Source organism: Oxyura jamaicensis, chromosome 3, assembly GCF_011077185.1.
Source record: "Oxyura jamaicensis isolate SHBP4307 breed ruddy duck chromosome 3, BPBGC_Ojam_1.0, whole genome shotgun sequence".
Lineage (NCBI taxonomy): Eukaryota > Metazoa > Chordata > Aves > Anseriformes > Anatidae > Oxyura > Oxyura jamaicensis.
In genome coordinates, this window is record NC_048895.1 from 73,176,912 (window position 1) to 73,198,872 (window position 21,961).

At 40.8% G+C, this 21,961-nt stretch overlaps 1 protein-coding gene across 5 annotated transcripts in view; it reads right to left on the minus strand.

Annotated features, from left to right (window-relative positions):
• LIN28B (lin-28 homolog B) overlaps positions 1 to 21,374 on the minus strand; it is an 85,800-nt gene extending 64,426 nt beyond the window's left edge. The window contains exons 1-2 of one of the 5 annotated variants that reach the window (XM_035322317.1): positions 20,987 to 21,374; positions 19,843 to 20,027 (exon numbers count right to left, since the gene is read on the minus strand). In XM_035322317.1, coding sequence (XP_035178208.1) covers positions 19,843 to 20,027; positions 20,987 to 20,996 — 195 coding nt within the window. In that variant the 5' untranslated portion in view covers positions 20,997 to 21,374. Of the gene's footprint in view, positions 1 to 19,842; positions 20,031 to 20,380; positions 20,804 to 20,986 lie in introns of those variants that run through there. The other 4 variants (XM_035322316.1, XM_035322315.1, XM_035322314.1 and 1 more) reach the window with 4 other exon arrangements.
• Between the last annotated feature and the right edge of the window lie 587 nt (positions 21,375 to 21,961).

A 21,961-nucleotide genomic window follows, 5' to 3' on the forward strand; every position in this document is an offset into this window, starting at 1 on the left:
GCTTAAGACCGCTGTATTATTTTAAAAGATAAAACAATAGACCCTCGTTCCCCTGCTAACTTGGCAATCTTTTTCCTGACTTCTGCACTCACACTTTAATGCAACAGAGGCATTCGCAGATCTTACCAGTGTCCTGTGTGGCTACAAGCTCACACCGCGGGGTCAGGAGAGAGCAAAACCAGAAAACTCGTGAAAAACAAAAACAAAATGGAGGAGGGGCACCCCCCGAAGATGAAAGAAAGGCAGCAGAAATGCCTACAGCATACCATGCATTTTGTTCAGCTCTGAGGCCGGGTTTCCTTATCACTAGTGGAGATTTTTTTTTTTTTTTTAAATAGGTGTTAAGGAAAAAAAGTCTTCCTCGGTCACACTCCCAAAGTTTCCAGGGGCACTTCTGAAATAATTTATTTACTATAGATTATACACTGCTTGTGAAGAAATCAAGAATTTATGGTGAAATGATAACCCACAAATGCTAAGCTGATAGAGAGAAAATATGTTTCTTCTTCGTGAAATTAGAGATTTATATATTTTTTTTCTGAGAAAAGGTAGATATTGTATCATTTGGTTAAATAAGGAAAACTCAGGGCAATTCAGATACCTTTTAAATGATAATTAAATGTACATTTTATAGACGTATTTTTTCAAGCACTACTTTCACAGCTAATACTTCCTTTAAAAAAATATTTTGTCTTGTTCCACCTTACATGAAATTTTTCAATTTGTTTGCATTGCATCTTCCCCCAGTCAACAAAAATAGCATAAATCGTTCACTGCTAATGTCACTGTGATTACATATTATAACGACTTGAAATTTGGAAATCAATAATGATCTGAAGAACAACCTACAAATAAAGATAAATGGTATTTTGCTCACTTAACTCAGCCTTTGCTAGAGCAATGTGCCAAATAATTCAATTTGTTATAACAATAACCAACACTGGCATCCTCCTCATTCTTACCTGTGTGCCAGAAACAGCCATACCTATCTTGGTCAGTGTTATATTAGGGCAGCTCTGTACAGTTGTGATCCACTTAGAGCAGGTACTTAACAGCAGTGCACAAGGCACACAAATTACTGTTTGCAAGAGAAAAGTTACAAATTACTTTAATCAACCAATAGCCCGTGCAATAAAAAAGGGTTGCTGAAAAGTTTAACTGTTTCCTTATATGTTGCAGTTGAATTGATTTTTTTTAGTAGCATATAGCAATTTTTCGTTTTAAAATAAATTCCTAGATGCACCTACGAGAAAAGCAATCACACACTCAAGCCACATAAAATTTTATATACAAAAGACCATTTTATTAGGAGGATCTCAACCAAATGCCATCAAAAACAGAACTTTGCTACATACAGGATAGGCTCCACTCAGCAGCAGCAATCCATGTAGAGAAGAGAAGCACTCCCCAGAGTTTCAGGACAGTTTTTCCTCAGTTAAGAACAGCCACACACGCGGCAGTGCCTCCAGCAGAGCTCCTACGCCCCAACCCTGCACACCCCTGCCAGGCTCTGGAGGTGGTTTGGTTTGCCACCTGAAGGGCAGAGGCTGCCCCTCCACTGCCTGGGTGGCACAGCTGAAAGTTAGAAATAAACACTCCTTTAATGCACATACATTTGGATTACCTTCTCACCAAAGATCCCCTGGGAGGGGGGAGTGGAATCTAACCTATGCTACAGCAAAACACCATCTGCATCTGCTGCTGGTGCACCTCAGCCCAAATAGTGCAACTTGGGTCAATAAACGATTTGAAGATCACTGTTCTTGCTTTTTTCTTAGCCACAGTATCCCACTGACTTCGTGTTACATTAGCAACTGGACCGTTATTCCTATGCAGCCCCCATCAAAACATCATTGCTGCTGCATGGACAGAAGCCAGCCCTACATCACCCTCAGACAATTTAGGAGTCCGTCCTGCAACTTGCTATGCAAGGCACTCCTGCACAGAGCTCAATGCACCTTCCTCATCATCGGCCAGGTCCAACAAAGTCAAAGCAACTTAACTTTGCACTTATAGCACGGACAACCAGTGCTTTGTAGCACTGAACAAATACCACTGCAGTCAAAAACACACATGTAAGAGTATTTCTTTGAAAACACTCCTCAGTTCATACAGGTCACTTCAGTGACCACGCGTACCACTTCACAGCTATAACACAATAGATAAACAGATCTTAAAAAAAAAAAAAAACATACATAACACTTCAGTGGTATATTCCTGTGAAAATATTTTTCAAGTGTTCTTAAAACAGAAACAAAAGTTTCTCTCCTAAGTGCATTTACACCACCCATCCGAGGTGCACTTGGCTCCAGAAGTGGTAAGGAGTTATAAAGGAGTTATTGTACATCCTGTGAATTCTGCTGCGGCGCTGCGAAGCAGAGCTTGGGCACCAGGAGAGAAGCTGTTTATGGCTTATTTGATATGGCACTGGTCATTTAAAAGGAAAGTTTAAATCATGTCTATTCTTCAAGGGAACTTAACTTGATTCTCCTCTAATATTAAGCAAATGGCATGCTGGGCAAACAAGACTGCCTGGTTATCCCTGCTAGTTATACACCAGCAGGGCACTCACAAATTGAAAGCTGCCAATGGCAAAGGGAAACTCAATCCCAAATATTTCTATTTTAAAATAATTTATATATAAACAGGCACACCTGCTATTTGCAGGACTGGTCTGTTAACAGCTCTTTCTGAGGAAGCAAACGCACATACTAGCACGAAGTGCAGCATCAGTCGGATCGGCGCAGGCTGCCCAAAGGCAGAGGTTCAGCACGATGCCGTCTGCCACAGGCAGCCTTGCTCAGCCCCTGCTGCTGGCCTTCTTCCAGGATTTTCATTCCTCTGATTCTTCCGGAAGAGAAGAATGAAGAGAACTCATTTATCCAGAAAGGTACCCAAAAAAATGCCGTTTTTTCGTAGTTTATTGAGTTAAACCTATAAACCCCCAAAGAAGTTCAAGCGAACGAGACCTGCCACATCATATTGACTTCATCACTTGAAAACTGCACCCTGCTGCTGTCCTGCAACCAAATGGAGCAGTTGTATTTGACATTTTCTCAAGCTGCAGCTTCCACTGCTTTCCTCAAGTTAGCTCTAGGCTTTGTGTAGGAAGAGGAAAGTCCTACGAGCTTGCTGATACGAACGAAATTTAAACATGCCAAACGCATGAGTAGTTTTCAGCTCAGACGCAATAGATTGCAATTCCTCCCGCAGCTGCACGGGGCTCTGGAGCCGAAGCAGGAGCTGGGCACATGTGGCCAGGGTGGAGGAAGGGGTGGGATCGCCTCTTCTGGTGCAAGTCCACAGTTCGGTGGCTTAAGGCAATAATGAAACTGCAGGGTTAAAACACTCAAAGATTTTGCCCAGAAAAACAAAACAGAACCCTAAAATGGTATTACATCCTCAGCAAATATTTATTTTTCTTCAAAATTAATGGAGATTCGTAGCTAATTTACAAATGTTATCAAAGCACTGGTGAATACAGTGATAGTTAACATGCTTTCAGAGACTAGCTTGCGATTTCCGAAAAGCATTTACACTGCTTGGGGACTGTAAAACCAACATTTAACATTACTATTAAAAAAAAAATAGACAAAAAGTTTTACACAGGAAGGTTAAAATAAATTGCCAACCCCAAAGGAAACATTATCTAAATATTCCAGTTATCCAACAAATGCAGTAAAAAAATGTGTATTTTGTAAAACAACCCTATGTTTACCTGAAAAATCCGCAGCACAGGTAAGTTAATCAAAACTACAAAAAACCCGAGGCAAAGTTATCTGCATTTGAAATGTGAAATACTTCTGCTTGACAAACACTTTCAAACAGCATGTTTCACCTATTTGAATCTAACAATACAGGTAAAGTAGCCTTTAATCCCTGAACTACTTTATTTTGAAACAACCAAAATGACCTTAGGGATCTGTCAGTAAAAACTCCCTTGATAACATATGCATCTAAAGAAATCGTTTGCAAGCAAAAAAAAACATTATCAGAACGAAAAGATGAGATTACGGAGAGCTGGGTACTCTGCTGATGGGGGAGGAAGCAGCATCTGACACAATTTTATCGCAAGCAATGGAATTACACCAAACATGGGAGACTGTCCCAGAGAAGTGAATCATTACACACCACTCAGGTCTACAAGCACATTTTAGATTTTCAAATGTAAAACAAAATCCATTTTTCTATGAAAGTATCATGAACTACAGTCAGAAAACTTGCAAAACAGTTTTATACAACTCCCGCGCATGGATGGAAAGCCCAACGCAGAGACCCACACTAGTAAAGATCGCTTTATTGTATTTCCTTTACAGCAAAACTATTGATGCAGAATATATATATTATATATATGGAATGTGAAGTACAGATACATATACACATGCTTTCTTATTTTTAAAAGTAAAAAACTATTATACTAGCAATCCCTCAATTTAAAAAAAAAAAAAAAAACAAAAAGTGAAATTATAGTTGTTGCACATTAAAAAAGAAACGCCACATTGAGTCCACGTGAAACTTTGCCCAAGGCCAGACTAAAGCAGAAGACCATTTTTAAGGGGTCAAGTTATAAAAGTTGCATATTTAAGGTCCTAATCTCGAAACCTTTATTTACAGGAATAGTTCTTGCTTTAAAGAACAAGTGTTTGCAAGATTGGAATCCTGCAATCATTAATCTTTTTGAATGACTTTTTAGCACGGAGGGCTGTGTTCTCCTTCAGAACAAACAAAAGCAGATAGTTCTGCTGAATATTTTGCAAAGCCTTCCTTTGTGTTGTCGTGTTACAACATTCTGGAGTTAAATTAAAGGGAAATTTTAAGCCGCGAGGTGAAACAACTCAAAAAGTTCTTTTTTAAAAAATGATGAATCTCGGTAAAAACGTACATTTTCAATTTTCGAGTGTTTCTCTAAGCACAACTGCTTCAACGCAAGGAGCTGTTTAGGACTTTATTTCGCATGATCTTCGAGAGGGAATCTCTACCTACGTGGCGTGAGGAATCGCCGCATCTGTAACCTTTATCCTGGCCCCGTTTACTCGGCGCTAGGTACCCCTCCTCTAAATCCGAGCACCCAGGCAGCCACCGAGGGCCACAACCCTTCTCTGGTTTCATGGCCTTCTGAAGGGGCCGGCGGAGGAAGGGAGGCGAGCGGCGAGCCCGGGCCGCTCCCCGCGCTACCGGCAGGCCGCCCCCGGTCCCCTTCACCTTCGCCCCCGTGAGTGGCGAAGGGGAAATCACGTGAGACGAAAAAGCGGCGTTTTCTTCCCTTTCTGCCGCAGGAAGGGGGCAGGGGACCCCCGGCTGCCGGCGGAACAAAGCTGGGCACGGGCCGCGGAGCGCCCTGCAGGGCCCGGCGTCGCCATCACGGGGCCCGGCCCCGCGCCGCCATCTTGGTGGGCAGCCCCGCCGCCGGCATGGGCACACCGGGCGGGGGGACGGGGCGGCAGCGGGGCGGCAGGGCTGTGGCACGGGCCCGGGCCCGGCGCCGCCGTCGCTCCTTGCCCAGTGGCCCCTCTGCACGTGTGCTGCCATGGTGCTAGGCGGGAGGAGCGGCAGAACCTTCGGGGAAAAATGTGTGCAAGACCGCGCCGCTGTTTGGTCGTCAATTCTTTAATTCGCGTTCGCGTGTTAATTTGCGCCGAGGCCGGCCGTACATTGGTCTTCAGAAGGCCAGGGCGGAGGGCCAGGTCCTAGGGAAAGGCGCTGCCCCTCGGCTCGGCCCGGCCCGGCCGCCAGACAGCGGCACCCATCACCGACCACGGCCTCAAATAAAATAAACACCACTCCAGCTCTGCCTCACGTGCTAAACCTGCCTCTCTTTTTTTTAAAAAAAAAGCATTGAAATGGCGTTGAGAGACTATAAAAAATCTTGGACTCCTTCACGCCAATCGCTAGGCTGTTAACTACCAGCCAAGGAAGCGCCAGGCACCGGCCGGGCCCTGCCTGTCCCGGTTTGCTCGGGAGGGCCGCAAAACCCGAGCCGGGGGGGAGCAATTCCTCCCCGATCCGCCCCCGTTACCGGGGGGGAGCCGGTACCGCGGGTGGGAGGCCGGTACCGGCGGGGGGCCGCTACCGAGGCGCCGCCCGCCCGGCCCCCGCGGAGCTGCCGCCGGAGGGGGCCTGGCCGGGTGCTGGGCCGCGAGACCTGCTAAAAACGTGAAAAATGGGCAACAAAAGAGCCACGCACCGCACTGCTGGGGACCTGTTTGGCCTAGCTGTGTTAATCTAGCTGGATTCCTTGGGCTAAGCGTTAAAACCGGCTGTAGGGTCGCGTTGTGTCGGTTAAAACAAACACGCCACCCCTCCCCCCGGGCCTTGGGGTCTGTTTCGCCCTTGGCATGAGAAGGAGCAGAAGTGGATGGATCGTCTCCGGCTGTGCATCAGCCAGGCCGTTCATTCACATTTTGGCAAGGTGCGGCCGAGAGGAGGGTTTCAGACTGTATCTGGTAATGGTCTGATGTCATTTACAGGTCACAGCGATGATCTCTGATAAAAACGGGAATAAGAACAACAACAACACCCCTCACTTTCGCAGTGTCTCCATTCATTTACTCTGCAGCACCTTCATTATCAAAGCAGCCCGAGACAAACAACTTCTATACTGTTAGAAGCAACCAGCACTACCAGAATATTACCAATAAAACATCCACAGCAATAAAAGCCACAGCTGATGCTTTGCAAGATGAAAGGCTTTCTTCCTCCATCCACACCAACAGCAGCACAGCAGAGAAGTCAATAGCTGACTGGCAAACCTCGTCAGCAGAAAAACTGAGGCCCAGAATCTGTATGTTTGGCCCCTTTCTAGATTCTCATTGTGCGGATTTGGAATGCATTGATTCCAAAGAGAGCTGACAACTCCAAAGACCACTGTGGCAATAAGCATTGGTTTCTGCCATTCCTTTATGCAGCACAACCCAAACTGACCTATGCTGTTAAAAATATTTCCTGGCATAGGCACAAATGCTGTAAAAGATACATTCTTGCATACAAGCCTTGTTTGTAAGAGATCTTGTATTAATTCACAATGAATATTTTCATTTTTTTTCCATGCTATCCAAACTCATTTAGCTAATTTAATTTCTTAAAGCTCGAATGTATCTTCCGAACAGTCATGTTTTAATAGCAACATTATTACCAGAAAGCTCTTTATAAAATTGCTCAAATTATGATACTTGAACATTTCAAAATCTGAGTAGCAAATTTTGACAATATTGCCCAGTAAATACCAAAATTTTATAATACAGTATTTATCAATAATTTTTTTAAAAGAAGCAAGAATTATTATATTTCATATACATTTAGCATGTATCCTTGTTTGAAAACATATGTTTAACATTTACTCCATACAGATTAAATAAAAAAATAATTTGCATTTTCTGTACCTTATCAGGATCATATTCTATGATTTTATGATCTTACACTATGTAACAATGATAGGCAAGTATGCCCAGAAGAACAATGTGCTAGCAAGGCATACAAATTCAAATAAATCAGATTAATTCCAAATTAAACACCAACAGTTTAACAATTAACCCCCTACCTGGTCTCTCTATCCCACCCCCCCCCCCCCAAAAAAAAAAAAAAAAAGAAGAGAGAAAAAAAAAGATATACTAAACTTTCTACTTGCTAACTAATGTGGAAAAAGCCAGACACCTGTATACATTTTTATTCTCTTACATATTGTCAGTAAATAATTATCTTCAAGTTAGTCTTCTTTTAGACCTGAAATGCTAGGAATTTCAAACTTGTCTACAAAATGGCAAAGCTCCACTTAAGCTAATCGAGACCCTGGTGAAAACGAACAAAGGAAGCCATTGGAGTATTTTCTGCCATGTAAGATGTAAATAAAGAGTAGTCACGTTTCTCTAAATGTACATGTATAGCTGAACATTCTACATGAAATTCAGATGAGCATTCATGTAAGTTCATATTTAATACAGTATATTTTTACTAACATTGTATTTTAATACAAATATACAGTATTATATAAACTCATATATTAGCTTTGGAGGCATTTGAAAGATTCTGAAGCACTAAGAAGCATAGTAAAAACAAATTCACTCAATGATAGTTGATATACACACACAAAAAAAACATTTATTTGGTCAATCTTTTCTATCTAAGTATCTAAGCTCCCAAATGAAAACATCATAAAAGATCATTTACAAAAACTGTTCCTATTGAACTTTCTTGACCATTTTGCCAGGCTCAAAACTTAATCTATTTTAGTAACATTTGAATCTTGAAGTATAGTTTAAATATACCATTACTTTAAAAATGCAATTCAAATAGAAGGAGAAGAAAGCAGAAACCAAACTAAGGCTTACCAGTTCTTAACAATTTATTATGTAGATTATATTCATCATCCTAAAAACAAAGCAATGATTTTATGCCAATTACCTCAATACTCCTCAAGAGAATGTAATATACTATAAGTGCATTTCATGACACCTACTGTGGTCAAATCTGTTTTAACTCCCTTCTTTTCTAATCAAGGTACATAGTATTAATAAATAATCAGTATTAAATTACATATTATCTATTTATTTGTAACTGTAAAAACAACATATTGTTTTATATATTAAGTTACTGATCCATGTACGAAAAAGCTATTAATATGTAGATCACAGAAAATTTTTAAACATTGAGTATACTATCAAACAATGAACACTAGAACAATAAATCTTTGCAAAAGGACAGTGCTTCGACTGTAGCCATTTTAGCAGACTAATCTTGGTTCATTTACAGTTGTTCTCAGGTAAAGAATAATTCTTCCTCAGATGACCATTTATCTGTGTGAAGTTTAACAATAAACTCACAAAAACATGGATGGACTATCACTTTCCAGTAAGACTTTGATAGTGTTCAGTTAAAAAGAAACTACTATTACAGAATTAAAATGATCTGCCATTAAAAACTCCACATAATTGTTAAATATAAATAAACTAATGAAGGATTAATGTAAAAATTATTTGGGAAAAATAATCTACCAATTACATTATTAAAAATAAGGAGATTTTGCTGCTCAAAGTATCCATCAGATCAATTTTTAGAAACATTTGCTGTCTTCCAAAAAAGTTACACAATCATTAAATGCAAGACATCATATTAAATAGAAAATAGAATGCGTTTTTATTTTGTACAAAATTGTTTGCTAACTTTTACTGAAGACAACAGATCAAATTTAAGGAACCTTCTCAACCTGAGTGTGTTGAATTTAAATAACTTTAAACATTTGAAAATCTGGTAGAACACATTTTAGGTTGTTTAGTAGATTTTTCAATTCTTGAGGAAAAGGCAGCACTACTGAGAGAACCATCTGATAGTCTACTTTCTTGGTGCAGATAATAGTATATAGTCCAGGAGAACTAAGCGCTCTTGCATATATGAGGGAAGATGTAATATTTACTGCTGCATTAAGTGTTAGCAGAAGCATGAGTTAACACAAACAAAACCCTCTTCAAATTAGTCCAAAGATTTTATCTTCAGATGTACTATATTTCTGTCTGAAAGTCTTGAATACAAGTTTCATCTTGAGCAGACCTTTTAAAATCTTTTAAAATCTTTTACTGTCTTACCAGCTACAGTCCTATCCCACAATTCTTTCGTCATGCATACTTCTGATAAAGTCAATGGAGACATACAAGGATCTATATAAACTCTTGATTTCTGATATTGTTTGTTCATGCATCTGCCTTTAACTCAGATCAATCGCCTTACAACTAACGTCTATCTTTAATAATTATCAGTAATTCCTCAAGTCAGTTAAAAACACTTTTTAAAAATTTACTTTCTTGTTTCTGTGCTACATTAGCTTCTAAGCCAGAACCACACACAACGAATGAACAGGATGTCCTGCTGAATGTCCTATTAGTTAAAATTAATGTGCATGCTACAGGCACGCAGACCTCTATACATGGAACATTGTATGTATTGCATGCATAGTCCTCACCTTTTAGGGTTAACTTCTACCCTACATTCCCTATCCATTAAGCAGTTTTGTAACAAAATTTCCAATATGATATCATTAAACAAACGTGATTTTCATTCATATGAAACATTTATTAAAATTACGTACTTTCATTAGTTAATGCAAAAACAATGAAGCAGACAAAATTTAATTACTGCAGTGGATAACTATTGAGCACTGTGGTGAAATGGAAATTATTTGACTAAATGTATTTACAAATATTTGAGAACCATATTATGCCCCCAAATCTGGAAATGGTCCATTCCCTCCTCTTTGAACAGGGGACTCAGCTGCCTCCCTCACACCTCGGCAGGAGCTCTATGTGTTTGACAGGCGGCCTGAGAGAGAGGAAGATTGTGAAGGAGTCTGCATGGAGAGTGCCCATCCTTCTCCTTGTGAACACTGGCATTGTAGTTTTTCCAATACCTACTACTGCATCCTATTAGCCCTGCTGCAAATCTGAAGGCCCTGGGTTTTTGGTTGGCCCCAAATTTCTCTGTTTTCCTGAATAGTTGTTCAAGATCACAAGGTGCTTTCAAAGCAAGAGTGAACCTCATTCCCCTTCAACAGAAGGTGTGCACACATGGTGAGGGCTCTTTTTCACACTGGAAACATGTCACATATTTCTTCTACCACCCTTTTCGCCTCTGATGGAATGACATGGGACTGAGTAATTGTTCAACAGGAAGATTTTAAAAAGTATTATCAGACCAAGAGCTTTGCATTGAAGCAGCTTTGCAGATTTCTGTTCAAGTCAATTTTGCTACGTAAGACATTAAATACTATACATTCACAGTACCAAAGTGCAGTATAGCATGAAAATTACATAAAAATTACAAAACTTTCAAGTTCATGCATACACATCACATGAAGTTGTATAATTTAATTAAGCAGAACTGAAGCAAACCCTAGTTTATTGTACATTTTAGGCACTATACAAGGATGGCCCTCAAGCTTTTAAGCATGAAAACAAACTTAATGCACTTAAAAAATATACAACAAACCCACAAAAAAATAAAGAGTAAAAAGAACGTAAATGAAATACTTCCCATAACAATATCCGTATAATAGGATTAAATCCACTCTTAATGTTGTCCTGTTTATTGAACAAATTTCACAGGTCAGTGGGACCACTTACATGAGAAGACTGGGCAGAATTTGACCCATCAGCACAGTAGTACCCACAAGAAAAGAAGGGACTTACTGGCTTGATTACATTAAGGATGAGTTTTTGTCTACTGTTGAAATCATTCTTGAATTTCCATCCACCTGATGTACTAGCTATAATCTCTAATATCTGGGAGAGGCAATAGCAAGCAGGTTTGTTAACAATTCTTTGATCTTAACTCAACTTCACTGTCAACAAATGGCTAATTCTCAGAACGTGCAATCTGTCTGTCTTAGACTTAGTAATTAATAAGTGCAAAGTAGCAACATCCCTTCAATACTGTGGTAGTTAGTGGTGTGTCCAAAGTCTAAAGGAGTCAGGTTCTGTCTTTTAGATGCATTCTAGATTTTAAAATGTACCTATTTCTTACACTTGCAAGATAACAAATCTAAGAATATTTAGAAGTCACTACACATGGTCAGCAGAGGCTTTTTAAAACCCTGTATTTCCACCACGATTGTATTATTACGAATAGCTCATAAAACCAAACAAGACTTTGATTACTAGCTTGAAAAATGCAGTTGTAAAATCAAATAAAACATTTTTTAAAATTATAGCACAGGCACACTACTAAAAGATTTTGAAGACACCTGTGCTTTGAAAACAACCAAGTTCCTTCTTCTAGTCTACTTAAAGAACACCAGGACTATCCTTTTTACCCTCAGCTTCAGCCCAGAGAATATTTTGGCACATGATTTTATAGAACCATAAACAAAGAAAGTTATAACACAAATATTAAATAGCCTCAAGAGGCACTAAAATAAAAGCAATCTAAAAAAAAAAATCCTCCATGCTGCATACCTATAAATTACTATGAGTAACTAGATGAGAACCTCTCTGAGAACAGATTATCTTTGTCTGGTAGGAAAGCCACTGTTTGCCTATATTCATGAGAAGTACACACTCATGAGTGTAATTATAATGATGTTAGTGTTTCTTAATACAGCATCATAAATTCTGTAGTAGTCATGGAATGTCACTCAGATGTTGTAGACAAATTCATACACTCCAAAAATCGATTACACATGCACTCACTCAAATACAGTTGTATCTGATAAATATTAGCCTATGATGCTAACAAAACCAAAACAAACCTTTCAAAATCCTCCTCCCCCTGCCCTCCCTCCCTCCACAAATGTAATTCTAGCACTAGATTACATTTTTGGAATAAAAAGAATCTGTGATTTTTTTGAATACCAAATTGATAATAGAGCAAGGATATACTATGTACTCTCAGAGAATTAACTTTTCAAATTGTTGATAATGTTAATTTTCAAAGACATACACATGAGATAATTAGGAAGCTAATCCTTTCAGAATATCAATTAATTCATAACTAATTTCACTACAGCTTTTACCTGCTAAAAAGATATACCCAAATTTCTATTAACGTGCCCTATATTCTAATTTTTGTTCTTTACAAGAAACACATTATTGTCATAACCTGAAAAATCCTCACTTTGTTTTATAATGCTGTTTAAAACCACAACTACATACATTGATTGTAAACAATAAGAAAAAAAAAAAAGGAAAAAAAGAGCTGAAGTATGGCTCAAAAAAGATTCCTGAAATATTGAGCTTCCAAAGTGAGCTCAGAAACTCGCACTCATTCCATTACCCAAAAGTGCCCCTTTTCTTGAACGTCAATAAGACTTCTCTGTCACTACATCCATTTCATTCATATTTCTACAACGGTAGCTTCAAACTCTCTTTCCTCCTATACCTTCATCTTAACCTCATGGCTGCGTGTTTGCACCCTGGCCACCCTTCCACAGTGCCAGCACTGCCCACACTTATTTGTGGGGACCGTGTGGTTTCTCAGATGGGACAACTGATGGAACTCAGATGTGGAAAAACAAAATTTCCCCAACTGGGTTCACCATGCAGCTTCACAAACACTTATGCTAGTCCAACAGCGAGAGTGCTATAAAAGCTCTCGAAGCTTATTTAAGCAGCAGCACTGCTGCCAAATGTAAAACCGTGGCTGCAGGACCCCCACTATGAAGGGTGGCTGTAGGAGTTTCAACCTCCACCTGTTCACCACACTGCTACTGCAAAGACAACTCAGCTGCTTGCAGAGCAGCTGCTGACCTGCTGCACATTACAGCTTTGCATGTTAAGAAAAATCAAAATCAGTGCCAGTTTTCCTTAATACAGCAGGCTGTAAAACTTGCAGCAGTTTCCACAGCTGCTCTGCAAGCAGCTGAGCCATCTCTGGGGTGGGGATCTGGAATTCACTCTAGCCGTTTCCCAAGGAGTTAACCCTCGTTTTAAGTCAGGACCAGCCAGAATAACCTGAGAAAAACTCTGGACACCGATTACTCCAACTAAATACGCTCAATCAGAAGCACTTCCCAGCCCCCCACACAGAGGCGATGGCTGATACTCTGCTACCATAAAAGCAATTTAAGGATTCACTGCTTTTACCAGTGATAACCAGCAAGCAAAGTCTAGTCGGGGGAATAACCATCCCTTAACAAGAGCTAATTATCACCCATAAAAACTTTGTATCAGCCATGCTAACTTTCAGCTTACTTAAATAAATGAAGAAACACCCTAACATACAGGGAATGAAAGACATAAACTGTATATCCTTATTTGAGTTCACTGAAGAAACATCAGTGAACTCAAATAAGGTTTCTGGGTTCCTAAGATCTTAAATTAAACCTTTAAATTATCTTTTATATACTTCCATGAAACTTCATGGGCCTGATCTTGCTTCTACTGATGTCAGTGGGGAAAAGACAACAGACCTTTACTGAAACGGGTTATGTAAGGCCAACAAATTAAACAATATTTAGGTGGGAGCATATTTGTAAAGCATCTGAAACAAAACTCAAACCAGGCTTAGATGTAGTTACAACCTTAGTAATCTAGCTGCAAACCAGGACAAGCAACGATAACATTTTTCCCAATTTGACGATTCATTTCCTTTTAGCTTAGGTTCATGTATCTGCTTTGGTATCTTCTGTTTGTGCCCCAGACAAAATATCCTCTTCCTTCCAGTATCCCAACCCCCGTGCACAACTTCCTCAGTCTTGGAGAAAAGGACAGCATGGTCTGGAAGGGTTTGCTCTGTCAAAGAGTGAGATCTCTCTTAAAACAAAATAGTCCCATTGCAGGCTTCTGTCATTAGAGCATTTGTGATTTTTGCTGGTAAACATTTAAACTTGTTCAGCAAAATCTGATCAATACCATTTAGATTTAATGGGACTTCTCGCTTAAATACTATGTATGTCTACAGATAAAAATGCACTGTAATGTTGGTTTTAGATGTAAATAGATGAAATCTGGAAGGTATTTTCACAGATGGCAATTCCATAACTTAGATACCAGAAGTTTCTTCAGTCAACTGTCTTAAATATTCAAGCTCTCAGTGAAGTATTTTGCCATCTGTCTATGCGTCCATAGGTAGGACTTGAAATGTAGGACTTGGACTACTTAGTAGTTAAAATAAATTTTAAAAATCCCAAACAAGGCTGTTCTGCAGTACACCACAAATCCACGGTCCCCATAATTTAACATCAGCTTTCTCTGCGTGCCTCAACACAGCTGCTGAGTGCCAAAGCCTGTCCCCGACCTCCATCACCATAGATTCTATGTGCGGCGGGGCTGCTGAGCACTTCAACACCCACGTCTTCAGCACAGGTCTGATCTCTGCCAGATCTCTTATACATGAGACTTATACATGCTAACTGCAGACACAGTTATTCCACATTCACTTCCTTCCTCAGCTTCCCTGTCTAAATCCTGCTAGCCACTTTTGTTTTGATTAGGACCGGGTTTGCCTGGTCCCCAGCATAAATAAGTCAAGGGAGGCAAGTTTGGAACAACATACGCTGCGTGGAGGCTTGTGTACTTCAAACAGTCATTGGTATGTGCCATTTAACAACAAAGAGCACTGCAATATTGATCTCACTTGCTCGCCCAGAACTTCCAGTTCTCCTGAACAACTAAGTAGCTTTTACAGGCTTCTACCATAGTAATGCAAAAATGGAAAAGATGTGCTGAATGAATGAATTCATCCTTGTGAAAGCACAGAATCACATGTGTCACAGCATTAGAAACAGTCAGCGTTCAATGTATTATGCCGTGCTCAACCTTATCCTAGAAAAAGGAGTTCAACTATAGCTACACCATTAGGATTAAAAAGACTAGGCATCTGATTCATCATCAAAAAGGATGTTTGGCCAAATTAAAAAAAAACAAAAAACAAAAAACTTTTCAGGAGTCTAATTTTCCCTTTATTCTTGTGCTTACAATGATATCCCAACAGTCTCAGTAATTTTCCCTCTTTCTTTTGATGGATGTTATTGTTGCAAGTACCTGTAAGAGCAAAATTTACAATATAAAGTGCAGTTCAGAACAGTGCAGGAAAGACTTGCTGCAAGAAGAAGCAAGAATAAAAGGCTCTCTTCTATTGTTATCAGATCTTGTAACTGTAACTTGCAGCAACAGTAAAAGTTCAGATGAAAGTGAGAAATTTCAAACCAGCCATGTTCGTTTTAATGAGAAAACAAAATACACCAACTCCTGCACGCTGCTCCTCCCTTCCTTCCTCTCCCCATCTCATAAAAGAGCATCCCAAAGAAGGATCACGTTTTAAGGTCTCAGTCCAGAAATCCTAGATCAATCCCTTAATGCGGTAAGAATTTTGGACTACAGAGTCAGGCCCAAGCAAACATTTTCTAATCTGATCAATCCATCTCACACTGTATTACACAGAACATGAAATTATAACCCTTGTAATTCACAAACGTATTTAATCGCATCTATTTAGACAGTACCCTGTCCTTCAGTATCACCTTTAACATATGTGCTTTATGCTCAACAAATAAAAGTATGTTTCTAACATGATCCATGCAAAATATATGCAAAAGAAAGAAGAATCCAGAGCATTTACAGTTTACTGCCAGCATTCAAAAAAAGTTGTAGAGAAGCTGCACGTACAATTTTGAGCATGCAGTAAGGCAAACATCCTGATTTTATTAAGCTCAAACTCGTATTAGTTCTTAGCAATGAAAACCTTTTTTTCATGTGCATCACAAGAGGTTTTGCTCACTTCGCCTCTCCAGTCTGTTTCACCCCTTGTCAAATTCAAGAAAAAATCTGTGAAGAGCTGTTTGCACGTAACTATGTGCAAAATTCACATCATAAAAGAGAATTAATCTATATTATCCATTCCATGCTAACCTATTAGAAGTCCAAATTACAATACTGAGCCAAATTAAGTAAGGTGCACAGTCCTTGTATTTAAGAGTTATAAGGGACTGACATTGCTACTTTTTTTTTGGTGGAAGAAACACTGGACTAGGCACGGTACTGGATTTGCCATGGGTTGTCTCAAAAACTTGTAATTGTAATATGATGCTGAACGACTCCAATCCATGGCAATGATACAAACCAGAGTAAAGCAAATAATAATAATAATAAAAGACAGGAGTGTAAATGTGTGGGTGTACCGTATTTACATTGCACAAACACGCAGATGCACATATGTAATCACTGACATGTTTCTGCCTGAAATGATGCTTGTAACTCTAGGTACCTCATTACCAGAAGGGTAACAACAACCTAAAGGTAGTTCAGAGTAGATCAATCAAAATGATTACTGCTGTAGGAAGGACTTAAAAGGGAGAGTTGAAAACTCAATACTGCAGCTGTTACATGAACAGAATTTTCACTGAGTGAAGGAGGGGGCTTAAACACAAGCACTGTCTGCTAAAAATAGATATCAATATAATTGTTTAATTAGCAAAGCTCTGACTTTAGAAAAATATGACTACAATCTGCACACAACCAAGGGGAACTCCAAGACAGAAGAAAGAAAAATTATTCACTGCAAGTTTTAAAAACTAAGTATAATGAGCTCAAACTATTACAAGAATTTTGACTCAACATTCAAGACGTTTTTGCTCACAGCAAGATCTCATAAACTGAGCATAACCTCAGCGAGGAAAGGTAAGATAAGGCAATAAAAATGTTGTTGCGATGTTCAAACTAGCTTTTACCAGACTTGGACTGAGTAAGGTGGAAGTTTCTTTCTTCTACTTAGACCGCCTGACTCTGTAAAATGATTTCAGTAGTTGTGAACGTTGCAGAATGGGTGGACGCGCACAGAAAAACGTGCGCACTTAAATGATGAACGCTTTTCGAAGCAGCTTTAAACAGCAATATTTTGTTTCGACAGATTAATAAACTAATGTCTTTGCCTTGAAAGGAACCTTTCACATGAGTAAATTTTTCAAATGAATGAAACTACTAAGAATAGGGTCCAATCAAGCAACCCACTCTGTTGTAGGAGCCAACTATTAAATATCATTACTGATTTAAAGGCATTTTTATGCTCAGGCTGCTACTGGTACCATTGGTCAGGTAGTCAGCTCACACAAAGCATTCTGTATACCCACATTAATTATCCAAAACATACTCTCAACCAAAATATATGCTTCTTCTCCCCATTTCTTTAAACAGAAAAAAATCTGCTTTGGACTTACAGAGAGAAGATAACATTAATGTGAAGTTTACGTACGTTGCAGGTTTCGTCAGAAAGAAGAAAGCAAGAAACATACTTTCTTTGTTCTAGGAGTAATCCATTATGGAATATTAATCAATTAGCTCAGTAAAACATAGCTCTAAGAAACACTCGAAATGACTGAGGCGCATGGTTCCTGTACAATGAAACATGCTGGTTTTCATTACATTTTACACCATGACGTATCTTAGAAACCTAAAAATAATGGCAAATTGTAGATTACTAAATTGTCAACAAACACTTCTAAAATTTCCTTCTTGTAGAAGACCGCATCCTTTAGCAGAGGGGGCACAACACAACAGAATTCCAAATTTACCACAGACTTTCCAAATTTTTTTCTGTGACTACTTTCAATTGTGGTCCAACACCTTGTCTAATATTACTTAAATGTATCACCTCATCATGCAGTTCAACACCTCTCTATTTCCACAGCTCTAATATCGTTGTTTCCAAATGTATCTTTTTATTAATAATGCTGTTGTACTTTAAACACTTGTCCTCTATTATTTGAGAAGCAACAAGAATAATGTGCATTAACATAAAATTAGATGAAAAAAAGTTGTGTTTTTTTGTTTTTATAATCTATAAAGTAAATTTACAGAACTCTATAGAGCAATGTCATGACTTGAAAATGTACAAAGAAGGGAAGATGGTGAGGGGGAAACAGGAGGATGTATGATCCTACTTCAGTAAGTATTTAATTAATTCAATTCTTAAAGGAAAAAAAAGTAGTGGCAAAGGCAGGCGGCACCTCTGTGCCCGTACAAAGCAAGAAGTGTACGAATTCAATAAATTCTCTACTTAATTCCACACTTTGTCTGTAATTCCAAATGCCAACAGCAAACACTGATGGCCAGGCCCTTAGGCATGGGGTATGTTTAACACGCCGAGGTCAGAAATCCGTTCCACCACCACAAGGAGCAAGACCACACGCTACAGAAGCGCTGTTTGTAAGTTTCAGTCACCTTTATATTAATTCATGAAAAGCACATTGCTTGAAAAAGCCTGGTGAAAGCCAGCACAAAATGAGGCCGGGCCACCAAATGGAACAGAAAAACAGAATCCCTGTGCAGTCATGCAACAACCCTCCCTCCTGCGCTGCAAACGTCATAGAAAATGGACAACTACGTAAAAAGTTAAGATGCCTTTTTGCCTCCCTAACATGGCCCTAGCCAAGCCCAAAATGGTCTCTTCACCTATCAGATGCTGCTCCTCTGTTCTCTGACCGCTGAGGAGAGCGGTGAAATTCAAAACAGCGTTGTTGCAACTGGAGACTAACACAAGGACCAGGGGAGGTCTACACACGCGCCTTCCCCACAAGCCACGCCACAGAACTTGGGAAAAGCTCCCTTCAGCTTACGGTTTTACAAGCCCCCTGCATCTGAAACTCCTTCACCTGAAGGCATTCGCATACAGGCTTCCACGTCCACAACAGCAGCACCGTTCACGCTGGTATGCGTAAGAATAAAAACAATGGCCACGGGCTTCTTCTCTAACAGCCCTACAGAGACCATGCTTTTGGTCTGACTCCTTAATCGTTGCATTTTTTTTTTCAGGGAAGGAATATTTAAAAATCAACCAAACAAACCACACGCGTGTTTCAGTTTATCACCACAGGGACACTCTCAGGCCTGAATTACTGCAAAATAACACTGTAATTATGCCTCAATTGCGCTAACTAATCTCAAATGAGCTTTTAAAAAACAATTCAAGGTTTACAAGAAAAGCGTTTAAAATGCATTCAAACGTTACCCAAATGAAAAGGACCTTTATTTATCCTTTTCTGACTTTAGTTTTAAGCAGATTCCAAGGAAAGGCGTATCTGCTCCCGATCGGTGGGGTGAGAAATTATAAACGGGGTTAAAAAGAAAAACGTGGCATTTAAAAATAAATAAAACGCACGGGAAAATTTTCTAATTGAGAATCAAGAAATGAAGAAACAACATCATCCTTTTGCACAAATCTTCGGCCACAGAGGGTGAGCGCAATCTAACGATCTTATTTACTCCGATTGTGTGCTGCCAACAAAACAAGTACCTAAGGCAACTTTTTAATTACAGATGTACCTAAATGCCTAAGAAAAACAGGTTACTTCTCTCCACGTGAAACCGGAGCCCCACTGAGCTCCACCAGAAGTGGCAGGCAGAGATGGAAGACAAAAACGGGTCTTACTTGGTGTACAAAGACATCAACTGGAGACTCCAAGGGGCTTCCCTCTCGGTTGCTCATGGAGATGAACCCGAATCCCATTCTCACATTGAACCATTTGCAATGGCCGGTTCCGTGCAAAACCTGGGATTCCTCCTCTTCTTCCTGCTCCGGCAACTTCCCGGGCTCCTCTCCACCTTTACTCGCCCCTGCTGAGGAAGAGGGAAAGGCGGGGGGTGGGGTGGGGGGGGGAGAAAAGAGAGGGGGGGACAAGATGCAAAGCAGAGTTAAATTCTGGTAACATCCTTTGGCCACTGTGTAAAGGAGTTACTACAGAGGAAACAGAAGAAAAAAAAAAAAAAAAGCGAACAAAACGCAATCAAAAACAAACTGCAAAAAGAGCATTTTTTTTCCCCTAAATTCAAAAATAAACAACCTTCTCACCAAAACGCGTTTAAATAATAAAAAATAAAATCACCAGAGGTTACGGAGAGGAAACCCCGTGCGCGGAGGCTCTCCCTCTCGCCCTGCACAGGGCAGCAGCCCACGTTTTGCTACATACGTGTATTTTTCCATTTAACTCCATCTTTCAGCCACATTACAGCGCAGAAGGCGATACTTTACTTGAGTATTGCTGCTTTAAGACCGATCCCATTGCTCAAGAGAAACTCGCAGCCAAATTAGTCTCTCGTTGCAGGGCGCAGGACCGGGGGGCGAGGGGGGGAGGCCGGCTCAGGAGGGGTGGAAGGGAGAGGAGAAGCCAAATTGGGGCGATTGCACAACTGGCTATTGCACATGCAGCGCGGAAACCACTATTTTGCAACGCGCATCCATCCCTCCTCGGAATAAACTTTCGATTAAAGTTGGGACAGGTGTACCAGCGTTTTCTCATCCCACCACCGCGGCTGCGCTTAATCAAACAGGAACAATTCAAACAATAGCCCCCTGAAAGCTTTCCGAGCCCTGAATCGGAGTGGGCGGTACGGAACAGTTTTGGAGAGCCGTAACAATGGGTTTGCAGCAAGCCCCCTTGCGCGGGCCGACAGAAAAAAAGGGGAACGGCGAGAGGGGGGAGCCGGGGAGGGGGGGAGAAGGGAGGGAGAGGGGGGGAGAGCGAGCGAGGCAGCGAGCGAAAATCAGAGTAAAACAATAGAAAAAGAGAATTAACCTTCGGCCATGTTGCCCCACGGGCCCTCTGCTCCAAACTCGTGAGATGAAAACTTTCCCTTTGGCTCGAAGCGGTCTTCTGCATTAACCTAACATCCTGATTTTGAACGATCCCAAATTTCGCTCGCATGGTCTAATGTGCGTTCCCTCTTTGGATTTTCCCCTTTCTCTCGCGCTCGGTTTCTGGCCCCCTGCGCACACGTGACTTTGTCAATTACATGCTTTCTTGCTACTAATTTCGCATCGGATCCTGGAGGGGTTGGCGAGAGGCAGGCGCAGCCAATCGCCATTGCAAGCGGGCTGACACGCCGCAGTAATTTATGAATGAACGCCGAATTTCCAACGCGTCCTTTCCTTTTTTCCCCTTTCCCCTTTTCTTCCCCTTTTCCCTTTTTTATTTCCCCTTTTTTCCCTTTTCCTTTTTTCCCTTTTCATTTATTTTCCTTTTCTTTTTTTCCTTTCCCTTTTTTCTTCCTTTCCCATTTTTTTCTTTCCCTTTTTATTTTCCCTTTTTTTTCCTTTCCCCTCTTCCTTTCCCCCTTTTTCCCTTTTACTTTTTTTTTTTTTCCTTTCCCCTTTTACCCCCTCGCTTCTTCACGTGCCCGGCCCCCCCCCCCAACCCCCAGGCGAGGGCCGCGGGACCCTGCCGCGCGGGCACGCGCGGGGCCAGGTGCGCGCGGACGAGCCGCCCCCACGTGCCCGCGCCCACCCGCGGGTGCGCGCTATCACCTCCGCCGGGCCCGGGCCCGGGCCCGGGCCGGGGGCGCGCTTCGGGACATTTCGGGAGGGGGGAGGGGGAAGGGGGCGAGGAATTGCACTTCACAGGTTTCTCCGCCATCTCTTTCCGGGGGAGGGGATGTGATTAATGACTTCCTAAATAAGAGCCCGGTCTGCGAGCCCGGGGCTGGGGCGAACCTCCGGCGGCGGCGATTGTTCCCCGGGAGCGCCGGGGGGGGGGGGGGGGGGGGGGGGGGGG